General features: G+C 39.3%; 1 protein-coding gene across 2 annotated transcripts in view; it reads right to left on the bottom strand.

The window, feature by feature from the left end:
- Positions 1-623: 623 nt before the first annotated feature.
- si:dkey-1d7.3 (transmembrane protein 132D) overlaps positions 624-17,447 on the bottom strand; it is a 50,839-nt gene continuing 34,015 nt past the window's right edge. Inside the window, exons 6-11 of one of the 2 annotated variants that reach the window (XM_061734328.1) lie at positions 13,436-13,644; positions 12,519-12,560; positions 8,459-8,639; positions 8,085-8,198; positions 7,690-7,881; positions 624-3,373 (exon numbers count right to left, since the gene is read on the bottom strand). In XM_061734328.1, coding sequence (XP_061590312.1) covers positions 1,961-3,373; positions 7,690-7,881; positions 8,085-8,198; positions 8,459-8,639; positions 12,519-12,560; positions 13,436-13,644 — 2,151 coding nt within the window. In that variant the 3' untranslated portion in view covers positions 624-1,960. The remainder of the gene's footprint in view (positions 3,374-7,689; positions 7,882-8,084; positions 8,199-8,458; positions 8,640-12,518; positions 12,561-13,435; positions 13,645-17,447) is intronic. The other variant, XM_061734329.1, reaches the window with a different exon arrangement.

The raw sequence follows: 17,447 nt of genomic DNA, 5'->3' as shown, positions 1-17,447 counted from the left end.
ATATCAGTGAAAAAGTACAAGATGTTCTATGTTATTGCATTGTTTTCTGGCGGCTGCTAGCATTTACAGTATATCACAATCAATCTAGAGTTCTAAACTCTGTCCTCACCACAATAAAAGTCCACATTAAAATATGTTAAGTGATGATGAGCCACAGGACCAGCTTTGAATCTCTGTCTGTCTCAAAGATTAGTTTGTTTACTTTCCTTACTGTTGACTGAAATATAAATTGACAGAAAAGAACAAGACTGCACAAAAAATTCTGGGCATGTAGGAGAGGAAATTTAAGCTGCTAAACCTGCATTTATCTACACTCTGAATCCACCCAATGCTGTGTACAAGGCGTGCTGTCATCCATAGCAGCAAACTCCTGTTGACTTGGCATCAGATTATCAGGACATCTTTAAGATGCAGACAGTGTTTATTCATCACAGCTCATACAATACAATTTTATAGCTTTGCTCACCTCAGAGACACTAGAAGAAGGACAGATATAAAAAAATAGGTACGAGTTATCCTATGTAAGCCTCTGCCTTTGATAAAATACCTGTAATTCTTTGGGGGATAGAGTCAAGATACACAAAATGAGGAGCGGTTTCTGTCTTTCAAGCTTTCTCCCCCTCAGTATAAAAGTTATTCAGTGCAGCAGCTCAGAATCCTAATGTTGACAGGCACATCAAATACGTCGCTCTCAGAAAGACATTTTGCAGAATGATGACATCAGCCTTAAATCACAGTCAACAGTCATTAAACGTAATTAAATTCCACTGATTCATGGCAAAGCTTTAGCCTATAATCCAAACCCGTCATTGTGCTTTCCCAGGAATCAGTGTACCACTTTAATACAATGACTGAATTAAACTGATTTCAACTATAGCAAATGTGTGTTATTTCTGCTTTATTGATAGAAACTCATGGGAAATGGACATCACATTTGGTTTTGGTTTAAAAATAGGAGATTGTTACATAGAAAAAGCATTATAATTTTTATTAACACATGAAAAAAACTCTTACACTCAAATATGTATTGCACTGTGATTATACAGTTTTACTCATGAAGTTTACAGTTTTACTAATTTTACAAGTAGTTCCCAAAAGAAGCCTGAAGCCTGTGGAAACTTTGTAGAAAACTCCGGGACTATGTCTATCTCAAACGCTGCATGGATTATATGTGCATGGCATGCATTGGATTTTAATAAGTATCTGGTGAGGACTGCTAAAATAGGCTTATAAATGTTGAAGTTGGTCTGATAAATTGCACAAAGTCCACAGGTTCAGTATTCTCTGGGTGAATCCTAAGCACAAAAGGCTAGAAAAGAGTATATTATTATTTACAAGAATATTGTCCCTTCCATCCTGCATTTATTCTAACAACTATCAAGATTTGAAGCTGTTTCTACAGAGGCGGCTGAAATGCACCAAAGGAAAAGAAGACAAGAACATGCTAACCTATTAAGAGAACAGCATTACAAATTCTCCTTATAGAGTTGCACTGAGCACTCATTTTTTGAAGCACCACTGACATTATGCTCAAATATCAGTTTCATTTGAAGAAATACTTGATTATTTTCAGGAGGTGTCATCAAGAGCTTACAGTATCCCTTCTATTGGCAAACAGCATCCAAATTAATCCTGGACTCCTGTTCCCAGTACTGTGTATCTCTTTAGGACGATGAAACTACCTCACAAAGCTACAGTGAACATTATGGTAAAAGTGATTAAAAGACTCTAGAAAGTAATTACAGAAGATAAACATTAGAGAGACTAAACAATAGTTAATCTTGGACAGAGTGGCAATAGGGGGACCTTTTGAGCTAAGGTTCTTTGTGGTGCATAGATATAAAATGTCATTAATGTAATCTCAATAAATAAAAAAAATTTAAAAAAATGTGTGTCTTATTCTATACTAGAATATGCATTATTTTTCAATCTCTCTGTGTCAACACTTACTCCAACAAACTCACTGGGACTCAACAGGTTTGACTACAGGCCATGGCATGTCAGGTAAAGGTATCTGGGGCTCAGCAGAGGCTTGTTGCGGCTGCTGGTTGGGCCAATTTAAGTCAACCCCGTTCTTCTTCAGTGCAGCCAAGTGCTTGATGTCCAGTGTGGTAAAGGTGGTGAACTGGACCTGATTTCTCTTACTGGTGGGAGAATGTAGGGGCTCACTGCGGTGTGGCCTTGCCAGCAAGGTGGCTGAACGGTTTGCCATGGGGTTGACTGCTTTTCCTTGAATGTGATGTTGCTGGGAGCTGGTCCTGCTGCGCCCCAGGGTGGCAGTCCTCTCTGGGACAGCAGGGGCCGTTACGGTGGGCAGGGTGCTCTCCAGGGCCATGGAATCTATAGAATGACAGGATTCCAGAGGACGATGAGGCTCGCGCTTTAGTGTGGATGTCTGAGCTGGGGCACCTGGGGTACAAGTACCCTGATTGCCACTCCCCATCCACACCCAGTCATGCTTGTGATCCTTTGGGTCCATGCTGGGTGGTGGGGCTCCCTGTATAGGAGTCTTCTGAGTCCGGAAACAGAGTTTATGTGATGCACAATTTAGCAAAAATCCAAAGATAGCAACACAAGAGACACCTACCAAGGCATACATGCCAATTTCCAAATCTGACATAGCTCTGAATGTCCTAATTAAGTCACTCTCAATTACTTTTGGGGTTCTAGATTTAGGAGGCTCTTTCTTGGGTGTTTCTGCTCCTGGAATGTAACTGTTAGGAGGTGAATTTGAGTTGTCAAGCATGTTTCCATACCTTTTCTTCTGTGCATCTCCTGTATTTCCAACATTCACTATTGGTTTAGCAGTGTTCAAGTCCAGTTTCCTCATAGTTGTAGGGGTCCCAATGCTAGTGACAGTAAAGGTGGTCCCTTTTGTAGGTTTGCCAGTTCCAATCCAAAGAACATGTGGTTGCACATAGTTAGTTGAAAAAGTTGTTGTGGATTGTTGCTTTGGTATTGTGCCTCTGAGCAGTTTTTTATCACTGATTGTGACAGCGCTTTTTGGAGCTGCTGTTGTTTTCAGTTCATCAACAACTTCTTCCAAATTTTGACTTCTGTCAGCGCCTCCTTCACCTGCTACAGCTCTGCCACTCTGGAAGTTGGTCTTGAGAAGCCCTGCGCCCACTGCCAACTTACTCTTCCTCTTTGATTTTTGGCATTCTTCACAGATCCTCAGCTCCACTCTCACCAGCTTTCCTCGGCCCTCGCCTTCACCTTGAGCAACCACGAATGTGGACTGTGGGGTGCGGCGCACCGTGGCCACCCTCTCGTCTGGGGTGGAGACTGTGAGAGAGTAGATGCTGCGGTCAAACAGCTCCAGTGGAGCAATCGCCCCGTCACTGAACTGAACCCAGCAGCTGACCACTGCTTCCTACAAAAGAAAGAAAAAAAAGACACTGTTATTATAGATAGTTTGTGAAGGAAAAGCAGGTCAGACCGCATGGATCCGATAAAAACTCCCCTTAGCCTTCACTGAGGGTCATGTTCACATGACTGCTAATGTCACCAATCACCTATATATATATATATATATATATATATATATATATATATATATATATATATATATATATATATATATATATATATATATATATATATATATATATATATATTAATCTCTCCATTGTAAGCAGTATAAAGTAACATATTCATATGTACCCACTTCAGTTTAATTACAGTTTGTACAATATGAACATTATCACAATATTTAAAGAGTTTAATTGAAGAATTTCAAAAAGTAGAACAAAAAGGCAAAAGAAGGAAAAAAAAAGACACTGTTATTATAGATAGTTTGTGAAGGAAAAGCAGGTCAGACCACATGGACCGATAAAAATTCCCCTTAGCCTTCACTGAGGGTCATGTTCCCATGACTGCTAATGTCACCAATCACCTATATATTTTTTATATATATATATATATATATATAGCAGTATAAAGTAACATATTCATATGTACCCAATTCAGTTTAATTACAGTTTGTACAATATGAACATTATCACAATATTTAAAGAGTTTAATTGAAGAATTTCAAAAAGAAGAACAAAAAGGCAAAAATAAGGGTGATATGAAGACCAGAATCAACCAATCAAATCACATGAATACACAACGACCCATATCCTGTTGCTAATGTGAGCTACTGGGTCACCACAGACCTAGCCTATATTTTGCATTTGAATACATTTTGAATCGCCCTGGGCAGGACATTAACAGTATGCCATCACAGACACAATTGGCGGGTGGCATTCACTGGCATGTTTCTAATAGTTTGTTATTGACAGGGCCACAACAACAGTGACAGTTTGCTGGAGGTAAGGTGAGGTAAAGAGAGATGTCCTTTCAGTAGCTATTGACCAGCTAATTGGCTTTCTATATCAGCGATAGAGTGCTGGTTTTAAGTGGGCAAGATGCCCTGGTTAAGTATATGAGTGAGCTTTTCAAATGATCTGGTGTCCACTCTGCCTCATCTTGCTCTCTCAAACAGCTTTGTGACTGCAGAAAATGGTCCAGCAGTGAACGCTTTTGCTCACATTCAGAGAAACAAAGAGAAAGCACAAATATCATTACACCTTCAAGGTCTGACTTGTGTGTGAATGTGGTCTGTAGGGGAATTCTTATAACTCAAATCCTCTCTGCACAGCGAAAGGTTATTATACATTTACTGGAAATCAGACAGGATACATGAATATAGCTTTGTGTTTCAAAGTCCCAAGATAGTAGCCATCTTAAGTTTCTTTAAGTTGTTTGTCCTGATTTTGCTGCTTTTGCTTCTTATGCAAGAACTTAAAGCAGCACAATGTAACTTTCAGCTTTTGTTGAGTTTGGCGGCTCCTTTGGACAAAAGTGGTAGTGCTTTACCAGTAATGTGGCAGGGTTCCTACCATCCACCTCCAAGTTACATAGTGCCAGCGAATGCGATACAGACCCCTCAGACCATGACAGAGGTGTCATTAAACCTGTTGGAAGTTGATGTACCATCACAATGACTGTGGAAATATTATATTTAGGTGGAAAAGTTACATTGTGCTGCTTTAAGCCATCATCTGCTAGAGTTGATACAATATTGCAGTGCTGGTCCATAAAGAATGTAAAGACTCACTGTGTTTTCCTCATACAATTATTTAAATTGCAAGTAATGGCTCCTCTATGGCTCACATAATGTTTTTTTCATTGCATTTCCTCTTTACAAAGAAAAGGTCTGATTCAGTCTCAGACTGAAAAATGCCTCAACAAACCAATTCCAATCAAATGGCACTTTTCCACTAGTACCACCTAGTACCTACTCGGCTCTACTCATCTCAGCTCGGCTCGACTCAACTTGGCCTGATTTCTTTTCAATAACAATTAAGCAGCTGGAGCAGAAGTAGGCAGGGTTGGAGTGAAGCTGCTGTGACGTATTTGATTGCATGATCAAAAAGAAGAAGACAACAACACTAAAGATGTAGAACATGGAGATGATAGATGTGCTGCTGGGTCTGTGGCTTGTGTTTGATATCAAGTTAAAAAATGAGAGTGAGAGAAGCTTCAAGCTGTGACGCTTTTTTAATTTTTGTTTGTTTGTCTCGGCGCTGCGGAAAAGTACGTTGGGAGCCGCGAGCAGCTATGAAGTGACAGATCTCCTGGTAGATCTGGTTGTTCCTTATCGCCCGTCTAGAACCCTTTTTAATTCTCTCCTCAGCCACCAGGTTTATGAACATCTGCACCTCAGAGTTGGATCATGAAACAGACCTTTGCACTGCCATTGCCTGTCGAATAAAATGAACAAGAAGCCGCCTCCAGAGTCGCTCTTTCGCTGATGTCACATCCTGACTCAGACATCTGAATCCCAACACCCCGACCAATCGGTGGCATGTAGTGTGATGATGTCAGATGCAGGCCGACTCAGCCCGCTTAGAACCTCGGCAGAGTACTTACAGGAAAAGTATCTACTCTGCAGGGTTGGACCCCTAGTGGGAAAGTGCCAAACAGAGTGGAGGCGAGCCGAGCCGGGCTGAGTAGGTACTAGTGGAAAAGTACCAAAAGAAACAACATTCACTTATTCTCAAGATTCCACTTCTCTCCCCTGACTTCTGCTCAATTCCAGAGCTTCTACGAATACACCTTGTATATATTTCCCTTTTCCCCCTCTGTCTTCAGAACGACTTGGCAGCTTGCATGATCACTTGTAATGCTAAATTGAACATTGGGCTTTACATGTTTTCTGTGCTGCCAGCAGACTGTATTAACTATGCTCTTTTCAAATAAAATTAAATGAATTCATTAGTCAGGGATGCAAATGAATTATATGTGTATCTTTGACCAAACCTGCAGCCTCACATGGAGTGTGATTCATTACATGCATACAACCTTCAAATCTAAGAGTTGAAACATGTTTGCTACTTTAGCAACCTTTGTGAAATACTTCACGAACATTTCAACAAAATGAATGCATTTCCAAGGGTTTGAAGATTGTAATGCTGTTTGTAATGCTGTTGTTTTTTTATATCTGTATACCCTTGTAACCTTTTCATGGGTGTTCTAATTGATAATATTAAATAATGGAAAATGTAATTGAAGGATGGCCTGAAATTTACTCAGAAATTGTGTATGAAACCACTTTCTATGAGAAAGAGAGCTTCTGAACCTCAGTCTGAAATAAAAGAACCAAAACTGCGACCTAACACGAAGCCCATCGAGCAGTAGTGGTAGCTTGTTTAGCCCTCTAGCACCGAAAATTTTGAGTGATGTGGACTCATACATATCTTTGAGGGCAGCTTTTTTAGATGAATATATTTCATTTTTTTGGGAAGAAAATGGGAACTTTGTCTGCTTTAGACTGCAGGGCACACACTTGCATAAATGAAAGACCATTGTAGAACAGAGAATCTTAGATTACAACACACAAAGAGGGAGCAGGTCTTCCTCTGTGGTGAGGACACCAGGGACACCTGGGCCTCTGCGGCTCAGAAGGTAGAGTTTTCATCTACATCAGAGTCTACATGTTGAAGCCTCCTCGGGCAAGACACTGAACCCTGCATCGCTTTTCATTCTATATGTTCATTGATGTATGATAGCAATCAAAAATAGAAAAAGCACTCCATAGAAATTTCTGTAGCAGTTTATAGTCTCAGTCTGAATATGTGTGTGGATTGGTGAACAAGGCTTGCAGCCCAAAAGTGCTTAGACTGCTCAGCAATACTAGCAATATCATTCCAATTCATTTGCCATTTATTACACAACATATTTTCAAAGCAAATAGCTATTTGATTTGTTTGTTAATGCTCATATTTTTATACAGAAAACCAAAAACAGATATAAAGCAATTGCACTTCTTTACCTTTTACCATTTTTAATCAAAACCTAAAGTAATCTTAAGTGTGAATATGTGTTTCTGCGTTTAAGAAAGCTCTTTTAGGAAGGGCTGTCTTGGGACACAGACCGATACATCCAAGCTTCCAAAGGTGAAATGAGTCACAAAGAGAATATGCAGACTTGCTATAAAGAGCCCATGACCCAGCAAAATGGTTAGAAAATGGATGGATGGATGGATGGATGGATGGATGGATGGATGGATGGATGGATGGATGGATGGATGAATGGATGGATTGATTGATTGATGGATGAATGCCCCAAAGAGCTTTTTATTTGCCGTCAACAGGCATACAAAGAGAAAGTTTTGTGTGTCTAACTATTTTTGTATTTACTTACCTGTTTGAGCTGTGTAATCGTGTCCCGTGTGGTTGCCGTGGCAACGATAGCCTTGTTGCTCCCTGGACTGAGTTGAAGGGACAGAGAGAGTCCAGACACCAACTGCACCCCCAGTTCTGTCACACTCACTTTATCATCCAGCACCCTAATGCGCCTTTCAGCCAAAACCGATGATGTCAGAGGGGACAGCACCTGCAACATACAAAAGAGCTTCTTACTGTTCACTTTGTGTAGTGGTTAGCTAAATTCCTAAATTTAGGAAATGCTTTGACTATAAATACAGGAAAGTTAAAGATAAAGAACCACTGTTGTGTAATGAATGCTCATGCATTTATGATGGTAAAACCACACACAAACGCACACATACACATAAGGAGATAGAACTTGTGACTCACCTGGACAACAGTAGTGCCCACAGCCCGTCCTTGCAGTACCATGCCATCCTGCACCCTGGCTACATCAGGATCCGCTACTTTTAAAGAATTGCGCACAAGATTGGTTACGTCCACCTGTCAATCAAAAAGACAGAAAAAAATCAAATACATGGTAAAAAACATACACTGTAATTTTACCAAGCTGTGTTCATTAACTGTAGTTTATCTTAAATATATACCAGATTTTTTTTTCCTCTCTTCTTTTATTAATTTATTTAATTAGCAGAGGTTGAGGGTGTGGAAGTCAAAACAGACTGGAAAATGTCAAACTTTCTGAATCCTCCTGGCAAGTAGTGGCATATGAACTTAATTTGGGAATACTTAAATGTTTGTACCTGCCAGTCAGAGCCCAGGAAGTACTCAACAGGCTCCTTCCCTGTGAGTGTTTTTGCCAGGACCTCAGCATCAGGCTGAGCTACAAATGGTGTGAGAACTCTCAGTGTAGATTGCTGATATAGCAGCATGCAGCCCCTGCCCTTCCTCATCTCCTCCTCTTCCTCACTGTCCCATGTAGACCTGACACACAAAGGTGATAAAGTGCAATATGTTGCATACTAGTTGCTTAAAGTTAGATAACATGACTGATATATTGTAACTTAATATAAAAAACTATAACAATGAATTGTGTCACAAGTGTAAGAAAAAATTGAGCAATGTATCTGGTCTAGGACAGAGACAGACTAACTTACAGAAACACACACAGAAAAAAAACAAAAAGAAAATACATATTAACTCTGTGAATGACTGGAAGAAAATTAATAAAGACCATCAGTGTTATTGTTGCTATAGAGGCCTAGCACATGCCAAGTGACCTTTTCCTCTAAATTAATTTAAGTTAAATTAACCAAGATCCCCTGGCTGAGTGGTTTGTTTGTGGGTGATAGAGGTTAAGCTGTGAACCCTGCAGCGATGATCATATAATTATCATAAGCAAAGCTCCTCTGCAACATGGTTTACCTCCGGTGCGCTGGAGGGTTGTTGGAAATGTTTTTACACTGCAGGCACTCTCCAGTCAAGAATTACAGTCCAAATAAACATCATTATTATATAGCCTACGGTCACAGCTTAACATGTGATGGGAATGCTGCTTGAATCAAATCAGTGTGACTCGACACCAAACACCACAGTTTTTGTTGGGTTTTTTTGCTAAAAAAGCTTCTTCCCCCAGCTTGTGAAGGTTAATTATACCATGCCGGTTTTCCACTTGCACAGAGTAAATAGTGATAAATAGTTGTATGATCTTGTTTATGGTTATTTGTTTTGACTTATTTTTCTTCTATGACTTCAAAATTACAACAGAAATAGTTTGTTAAATAGCATCTTTGTTTCCAATATTCATACCATCGGATTAAACGAAGAAAAAAAACACACATGAGCTATGTCACTATATATATTTTGTTTGTTTTTGCTATGGTTGCTACACTTTATTGAAGATTATTTTTTCTACATTTTTGGATTTGCCAGGTTGCTACTCAGCATGAGTAAATACTGCCTAGTCATGCAATAGTTTGCTTATTTTTCCTAATTCGATTTGTCTTTGTTTATTTGAAAAAGGAACCCCAGAAAAGATCAATCTTTTTCCTTTAATAACTGTTAAAAAAACAGCCCATTCAAAATATAGTGAGGATTGTTATTAAATCCACTGAAAAGAATTAAACACTATTTCCTTTCTGTCATTAAAACCCTGTTTTAGACAACTGCACAGCAAATAAAAAAAATACATACACTGTATTCCTTTCTCAGTGCATCTCCCATTGACGTTTGATATTTCTGACCTACTATTCCTTTGAATCTGGAGCTGGATATTGAATTATTGGAGAAGTGACAGACCATCAGCTGTCCATTATCAGTTAGTATCGAGTGGGGAAAAATAAAACTAACAACTTAACTGTACATATTGAATGAAATCCCACTAACCTTTATCTCGGGGGCAAGTGTGTAGCTTTGATGCTCGCCTACCCACTAATGTGCTAAACAGTGCTGCTGTTGACTGACTTTATGTAGTCAGTTGAAACAGTTAGTATAGCGCATAGAAATTACTGACTTCTTTAGCATAATTGCACTTTCAAAGAGTGATATTTAATAAAGGTTTTACACTAGAACAACCCCCCATGGAAAATTTGCAATGTTGGTTATTTAGTCGAATTATAAATAATGATAGATGTAAAATCTTTGCGGAAAAGTAAGTGTCCCCTTGACTTCAGTGTCTATTCATACAGTAAGAACCCAAAATATTTGTATTCACTTTATTTGATTTGTTGATACATCCATTTGTTGGCCTACAGCACTTTTCATAATAGTTGGTACAGGGGGATTTGTGGCAGTAAGGACGTAACAGGAAAAAAAAAATGTATTTCAAATAGGTGATGTCAACAATTATAATTACAATTTGATTCCAAAGCTGAAACATTCAGTACTGAAGAAGCAAAGAAGGGCAGAGAATCTCCATTTGGTGAACTAATTTCTGATAAAATCATCTAATAATTTAAAAATGCTTTTCTTCAAAGAAGGTCTGGATACTATATGCATATTTTTCATTCCATAGTGTATAAAATCATGTAACAGTTTATGGATTCTGGAGGAATTTCTGTATAAAAGGGAAAGGACACAAACCTAGAGCATGAGGTCCAGAGTCAGGAAACACTGCACTATATCTCGCATGAGCACTAGCTCAAGAACTGCCATTTGTCAATAATGACAAATGATCACTCTGTATTGACACTGATACCACCCCATATCTGAAGACTTTTTTATTTGTTGCTGATAAAAGTATCGCCCATCCTTGTTTTTGCTCTGGAATATGTGGCAGTCACTTCTTTAAAAAAAAAGACCTGGAATACTGATTATCCTGTCAAAAATAAATATTTCCACCATCCTGGTCCATCCCAGATGCCAGGACTGCCTCTGAGTGTGGTTAACATAAAGCTCATATTCATTCATATGACTTCCATCTTGTTGTGCTCGATAAATAATCTCTCAATCCTGTGTTTGCATCAGCTATTGACTGGGGTGGAAATAGGATGGAACGGCCCAAAACACAATGCCAGTAAGAGAAGAGGACATCTGACTCTCCAAATCCCACATTCAAAACCATCCACAGGAGCACTTTCAAGAAGAAAACACATCTGCTGATGTCATACCGTCTTGAACGGCACATTGTCTCTCAGTTAACTGCTTGAAAGTTATTCGAAAATTATATGGCATCAATTCATCACCACATGTAAGGCGACTAAAAACCCAGAATCAAACACAGAATTTGTAACCAAGAAATCAAAATCTCTAACCGAAAGTGCAATTATCTTGCTGGATTACACCTTTTCTTTTCTCTCCATCATTTCTAAAAGCATCTCCCTTTTTGAAGTGTATTTTTAAGTTGTCCTTTTTCTCTTTTCTGCATTAATTCTGAAATCATTGTCAAATCAGCTGCTGAATGACTCAGCACCTTACATCGACAGAGGTACTGTAAGTTGTTAATGTCATTTACAATTTGATCAATGATATTAAAAACTTTAATCATATATTATATATATAGACATTATCAACTTACCTCCACCTGCTGGTTCTCTGTGACAAGAAATTTCTGTTGGTCTGACTTAACACAAGGGGCTACTACATCTCAGCTATGCTCCACCTGCCTGCCGTATATTGATGCCACACTGAATTTTAACTCATTTCAGAATTGCAACCGCAAAAAGAAAAAAACGTTTGACTCAGAAAGATGGTTAGAGTCAGGTGCACTCTGATTTCTTAGTTACAGATTCTGGAATTTGGTTCTTGGATTTTGGGTTTTGATTCACAATACATTTGGTGTTGAATTGATGCCATAGAATCTAAATTTTGGCTTAGTACATGTTGTAATCTCTTTGGTATAGCTAGCAATACGTGGGTTATAGCTCCTGTCAAAGGCTGTTTGACCTTAATTGTTTACAGATGGGGTTTGGCAAGCAGCCCTTCATGAAAAAAAGAAGTGAGCAATATCTTCAATGATTACATCAATAGGTACTGGAAAGGAATAGCAAACAGCTGCCTAAGAAGAGGGTACAATCACAGAGCACTCTCACTCATGGTGCTGCAGACTGCATGTAATAAGATCAACTTTCTCTCATGCATTTTCCACCCATGCTAAAATTTTTAGTAAGAGACAAAAAAACAGTACAACTTGTGTGACTAATGGCTGTATCAAGACACCAGACCATGAACAATGATCTTAAACACGTGCTAAGAAACTCACTGTTTAGAGCATGCTAGGAAACTACACCGAACATGCTAAAAACTTGAAGCTTTTAAAAGGATACTGTATGTGATGCTAAAACAAACAGTTATGTCAGTTCTGGCAAACAATCTACTTTACTTTCACCCCTGGTTGGATGATGATTCTTAATGAACTACACCTACAGTAATTCCAGTACTATGTTAATCCATAGGTCATCAATCCATCTGCAATTAAATAAAAGTAGAAATAAATGTTAGAATGGCTGAATTTTATATGTCCCAAATTCATACATCCATGCAACCAACTACTGTAAACACAACTCTTCTATAAGGGAGTCAGATTCACCACTGCCATACAATACAATATAATGCCATGGTTCAGAGGCTTGATTAAATTCTCTCTGTCACAAAGTCAAAACAAAAAAGAAAATAGAAGAGTGATCATAATAAACATGGACAAATAATTGTTATGTAGTTAAAACTTGCTTTGGATTGAAAGCTGCACTGAATCTCTTGACTACATAACTCAGTAGTAAGTTATTTATGGACTGTCAAGAAAACACAAAAGTATAACAAACAGAGATTTATGTGAGTAGAATGTCCAGCTACTTTGTCATTAGTTACATTACTAAGAACATCATATGAAAGCTAAACAAAACTAATATTTTGGTAAGCTTTACTTACTTCCTTACTTATATAAAAGCCCAGCAAGTTACACTGAGTGTGTAACTCAACTTTGTAGCTATTTCATGATATTGCATTTATCTGTTGTTGATATGTAAAGTAAAACAGATGTCAGACTGATTAGTTATCCTGTTGATGCTGATGCCCTCTGAAGACTGTTGTTTAGGAACACAAAATAAAGCTTGAAGCCTCTAATAAGAACTTTCTAGTCTTGGCCTAATAATATTACATTGACCAATTTTAATGCAATCGCAGCAAAAGTTTGTATCTACTTATTTATCTTAGGTCCCTTAGTGGTTTCTGCATCTCATACTTGAACATATAAAACGGAAACACTTTTCTCATGGAGCACCATCATAACCAAGGTGCCAAGAGCTCAAGCAACAGCAGATGCACAACATCTGGTCAGGCCTTACCTCCGGTTGCCAGTAGTCACAGGGACCCTCCAACCTTTGATCTGACTAAGCTCGGGGTCAGCCACATCGATGAGCAAGGGCAGGCGAGGCATCCACACACTCATCTCCAGCTGAGCACTCAAGAAGCCATAGGTAAAGTTGAGCATCACTCTGCTTTTCCCTCTTGTCTCCTTCCCATTAACATAAATGTAGCTGCAGCACTCTGACACCTGAAAAGATCAATGACAAAAAGGAGGAAGGTGGAACATCTTGATATTGAGCAAGTCATATAAGTAATACGAAGTAATAAAGTGATAAACAAAAAGTGCACTTTCTACATTGGACTAAAAATGGAGTTGGACTTTTCTCTAAAGAACTGTGGCGTATTGCAGTTTTTCCATGAGAAGATCAATAACAATAGAGAGAGATTTTTTTGTGTGGATGACTGACCATGAAACACAAACTCAAATTCAAGCTTGAAAAACACATGTAAAATCCCTTTTTTCTCATCAAATGTCAAACTAGATCCTTTGTGGGGCCAAGGGAATCTCAGTGTGTTTGAGTTCATATCGTGTGAATTAACAACTGTTACTAAATGTAAAGTGGTCCTCCTTAACGGGTGTTCCTATTCTGTTGTAGCAAAGGTGGGAGTGTTACAGCCCCCACCAGCAAAAGCAACGAGGTAAGACACAGCAGTTGGTGTGTTTTATTTCAGACTGGAGGCCTATCTCCAGTGCTGCCTCACTTATCTTAACAAACCATTGACTCCACCAGGGTAATTGGAGAGCACTAGACTGGAGAATAGAGTGTAGCAGTAGAACGAGGAAGGGAAAAGGGGGTGGAAAAGAAGCAACGAAAAAAAGCAGAGGGGAGAAAAGACTTCCAAGCACAATCATATTGAACTACTGTGGAAATATGAACAGTGTGTCATTAAAGGTGTAGTGTAGAAAATCCCACCCTCCACATTATGTGTGGAAATACTCTTACATTCACCAGCTACTGTTGATTTTCTGTGATTAAATCATTTCTGACTCAACATCTTTTCTGACAACATATTTTCCACAAAGATGATGGTTCACCGCCATCCTATAGCGTTTTAATATTGTCTTTGACCATTTTTTAAATCCAGTTTTAGAAGTTACAGCAGTCTCTTCTCGTTGTGTTTTGTCCATGCCGGCCAATGAATGCAAAAAAACCCCAGCTTTTCTACATCCACAGAATCTGATATTGTTGATTAAAGGGGACCTATTATGGAATCTAATACCTATTTTAAACAGGCCTTGAATGTCTTTAAAAAAAAAGCTTTTGATTGTTTTTGCTAAATAAATTAGAAATTCAGCCTCTAAACCATGTCTTTATCTTCCCAGTCTCTAACCTCATTATCTGAGGGATTCTGAGTGGGCGGGGAGGCTATGATAATGAGGCTCTGTGCTGATTGGCTGCCTGAATGACGCGATACACCGCTACGAAAAAATGGCGGAAGCTCCGGCCGGTGGAGTTAGTTGTGGGCGTGGTTTCACGCATCGGAGGCCAACCTATGTAAATCACGCCCGTCGTTACGTAAAAACGGGCGCAGAATCTGAACAGTTCGTAGAAGCCACAGGAGACTGGATGGTTCATCCGGGCGGTTGTACAGACACTGCAGAATTTGGTTGCTTCTCTGAGTTGGCAGGCTGAGGGGAGACCACTTTAAATATGTTAAAGCAAGAAAAAACGAGTTTTTCATAATAGGTCCCTTTTAAAGAATGAGAAGCCACTTACTGCACTGGTTAATGTTAAATAACTTGTGGCCACCCGAAAGCATGATAAGAATTTTTGTATCTACCAGAGGGAGGCATGCCTGATTTGATAAATTATATCCAGAAGGTGAATCATTTTGATCCATGGGTTTCCTGAAGACTGGCTTTGAATCGCAATTTTCAGATCACTTCGCCTTACCCAGGCTAACTCACTTTACCTCAGACAGAGCAAGGTATTTTAACTGGCTAACCTATGACCCTAACTAATGTAACCTTACATTCAGTTGAATTGAATCTGTCCATCTAACCTCATTTTAGATGTTAGCAGCAACATTTGCCACTAGCTGGATGAGCCAAGGCTAGCCATGGCTTGCTAACTGCGCTCCAGCTAGCCAATCTGGGAGATCAAATCAAATCAAATCAAATCAAGTTTATTTGTATAGCCAAAAGATATCCACATTGCTTTACATGAACGTCCTAAAACAACAACCTACATAAAAGGGATAATTAAATCCATTGCAGAAAAAATAGTTTATAACGCAGTACGTAAAATGGTACATAAAACCAACATAAAACTTAAAACCAATATGGGCAAGTATATTAAATGACCTGAGGACTTCTGTAGTTGCTGTCAAAAGCTAGATTAAAGTGGGTCTTCAGTTTTAACTTAGAAAAAGGTTGAAGTCCATGGCAGTGCGAATGTCAGGGGGCAAGATGACTAGAGCTAAAGGTTGGCTCTACTCTAACACTGGCTAGTGGGATATGGCCAAGGGTGAAAGCGGCTGGTGTTGTGTGCTCTGAGCCACTTTTTGCCCTTAAACACTTAGGGCCCGATTTACTAAGATCCTAAATAAAGAGTACTAAATTGCGTGTGCACTGAAAAAGTTTGCGCGTGCTGTTGTTGTGTGTTTTGCGGGTGATCAACTAAGATTGCTTGCGCAATTGATAACAGGTGCAAACAGCAGTATTTAAATGAGGTGTTGCGTGTCTTACGGTTTGCGAGCGCAAACTCTGCGCCATGGAGTCTGGATGGAATGCACAGTCACAAGTCACAAGCGCAAAATGAAATTTGACGAGTTGGAGTTAGAGATATTAGTGGAAGAGGCAAATAAACACATTCATGAACTACAGCAAAGAAATGTAAACATTACCAAAAGAAATGCAATATCGGAGAAAACCTGCGATAGAATAAATGCAGTTGGTAACACAAAAAACGGAAAAACGTCTGGTTTTTCATATTTCAATTTTAGGCACAGATCAAAAATACGAAATAGAAAAACGGGCCACAGGACTGAATTTGATTTTAATATTTAATTGGTCGGGTTTACGTGACCCGGCGGTGCTCGGCATGATCTGTGGAGAAAAATACATCAGACACAGAGCTGGAGAGCGCTTTGATTCAATCTATTTATGAGTTAAGTTTTTATTCAGATGTCCACAGTATATTGCAAATATTATATATTATATAGCAAACAATGACAGTAAATGTGGGACAGGTGGGACCATCATATGGCGAGAAGAGAAGAGAAATGTTCAGAACAGCGCAGCACAGAGCGCACACTAAAGGCTGATTTATGGTTCCGCGACACACCAACGCAGAACCGACGGCGTAGGGTACGCGGCGACGCACACCGCACCGCGACCATATACGCCGTCGATTTAACGCAGAAGCATAATTCAGGCGAAGCTGCAGTCTCTGCGCTGATCCTGACACAGCGGGACGGAGCAGATTTGGTCATGATGTTTAACCTGTGTTTTGTGATTAATAAGCACGGGTTTGAATTAAATGTAATTTACGAAGGATGATTTCACGTTCAATAAGATAAGTAATCAATAAAATACAAAGTTTTGGCACAAAGGCTTGGCCTGCTTGTGGGCGAGTGGAGGGGGGCACATTAAAAGAAGATATAAGGCGAAGAACTAAAGAAAAAGTGGCCTTTAATAAAACTTGTGCAACCATTTTTAAAATAGCATGCAGCAGAATAAAGACTCTCTCTCGGCGTATTCTTTGATTTTGGATGTCACCTCTTTGCCACAATAACAGCAGCAGCAGATTAGCACCTTCCTTCCGAACGTATTAAATACAGACGCAATCACAATACGCGCAATTACTTTCAGGCTTGGTAAATCTCATTGCGCGTGGTAAATGGAGCAATTTGCATCTTCCCCTCCCAGTATTTAGCACTTTCTGGCGGGTACGCCCCATATTGATTATTCATCACGGCAAAAGTACTAACTGAATTGCGTGTGCAATTTTGCGCATCTCAGAGACGCAGTCGTCTTTGCACGCTGTT

Source organism: Cololabis saira, chromosome 11 (genome assembly GCF_033807715.1).
Source record: "Cololabis saira isolate AMF1-May2022 chromosome 11, fColSai1.1, whole genome shotgun sequence".
Lineage (NCBI taxonomy): Eukaryota > Metazoa > Chordata > Actinopteri > Beloniformes > Belonidae > Cololabis > Cololabis saira.
Note: the sequence above shows the minus strand (reverse complement) of the source record. Positions and strands in the feature narration are given on the sequence as shown.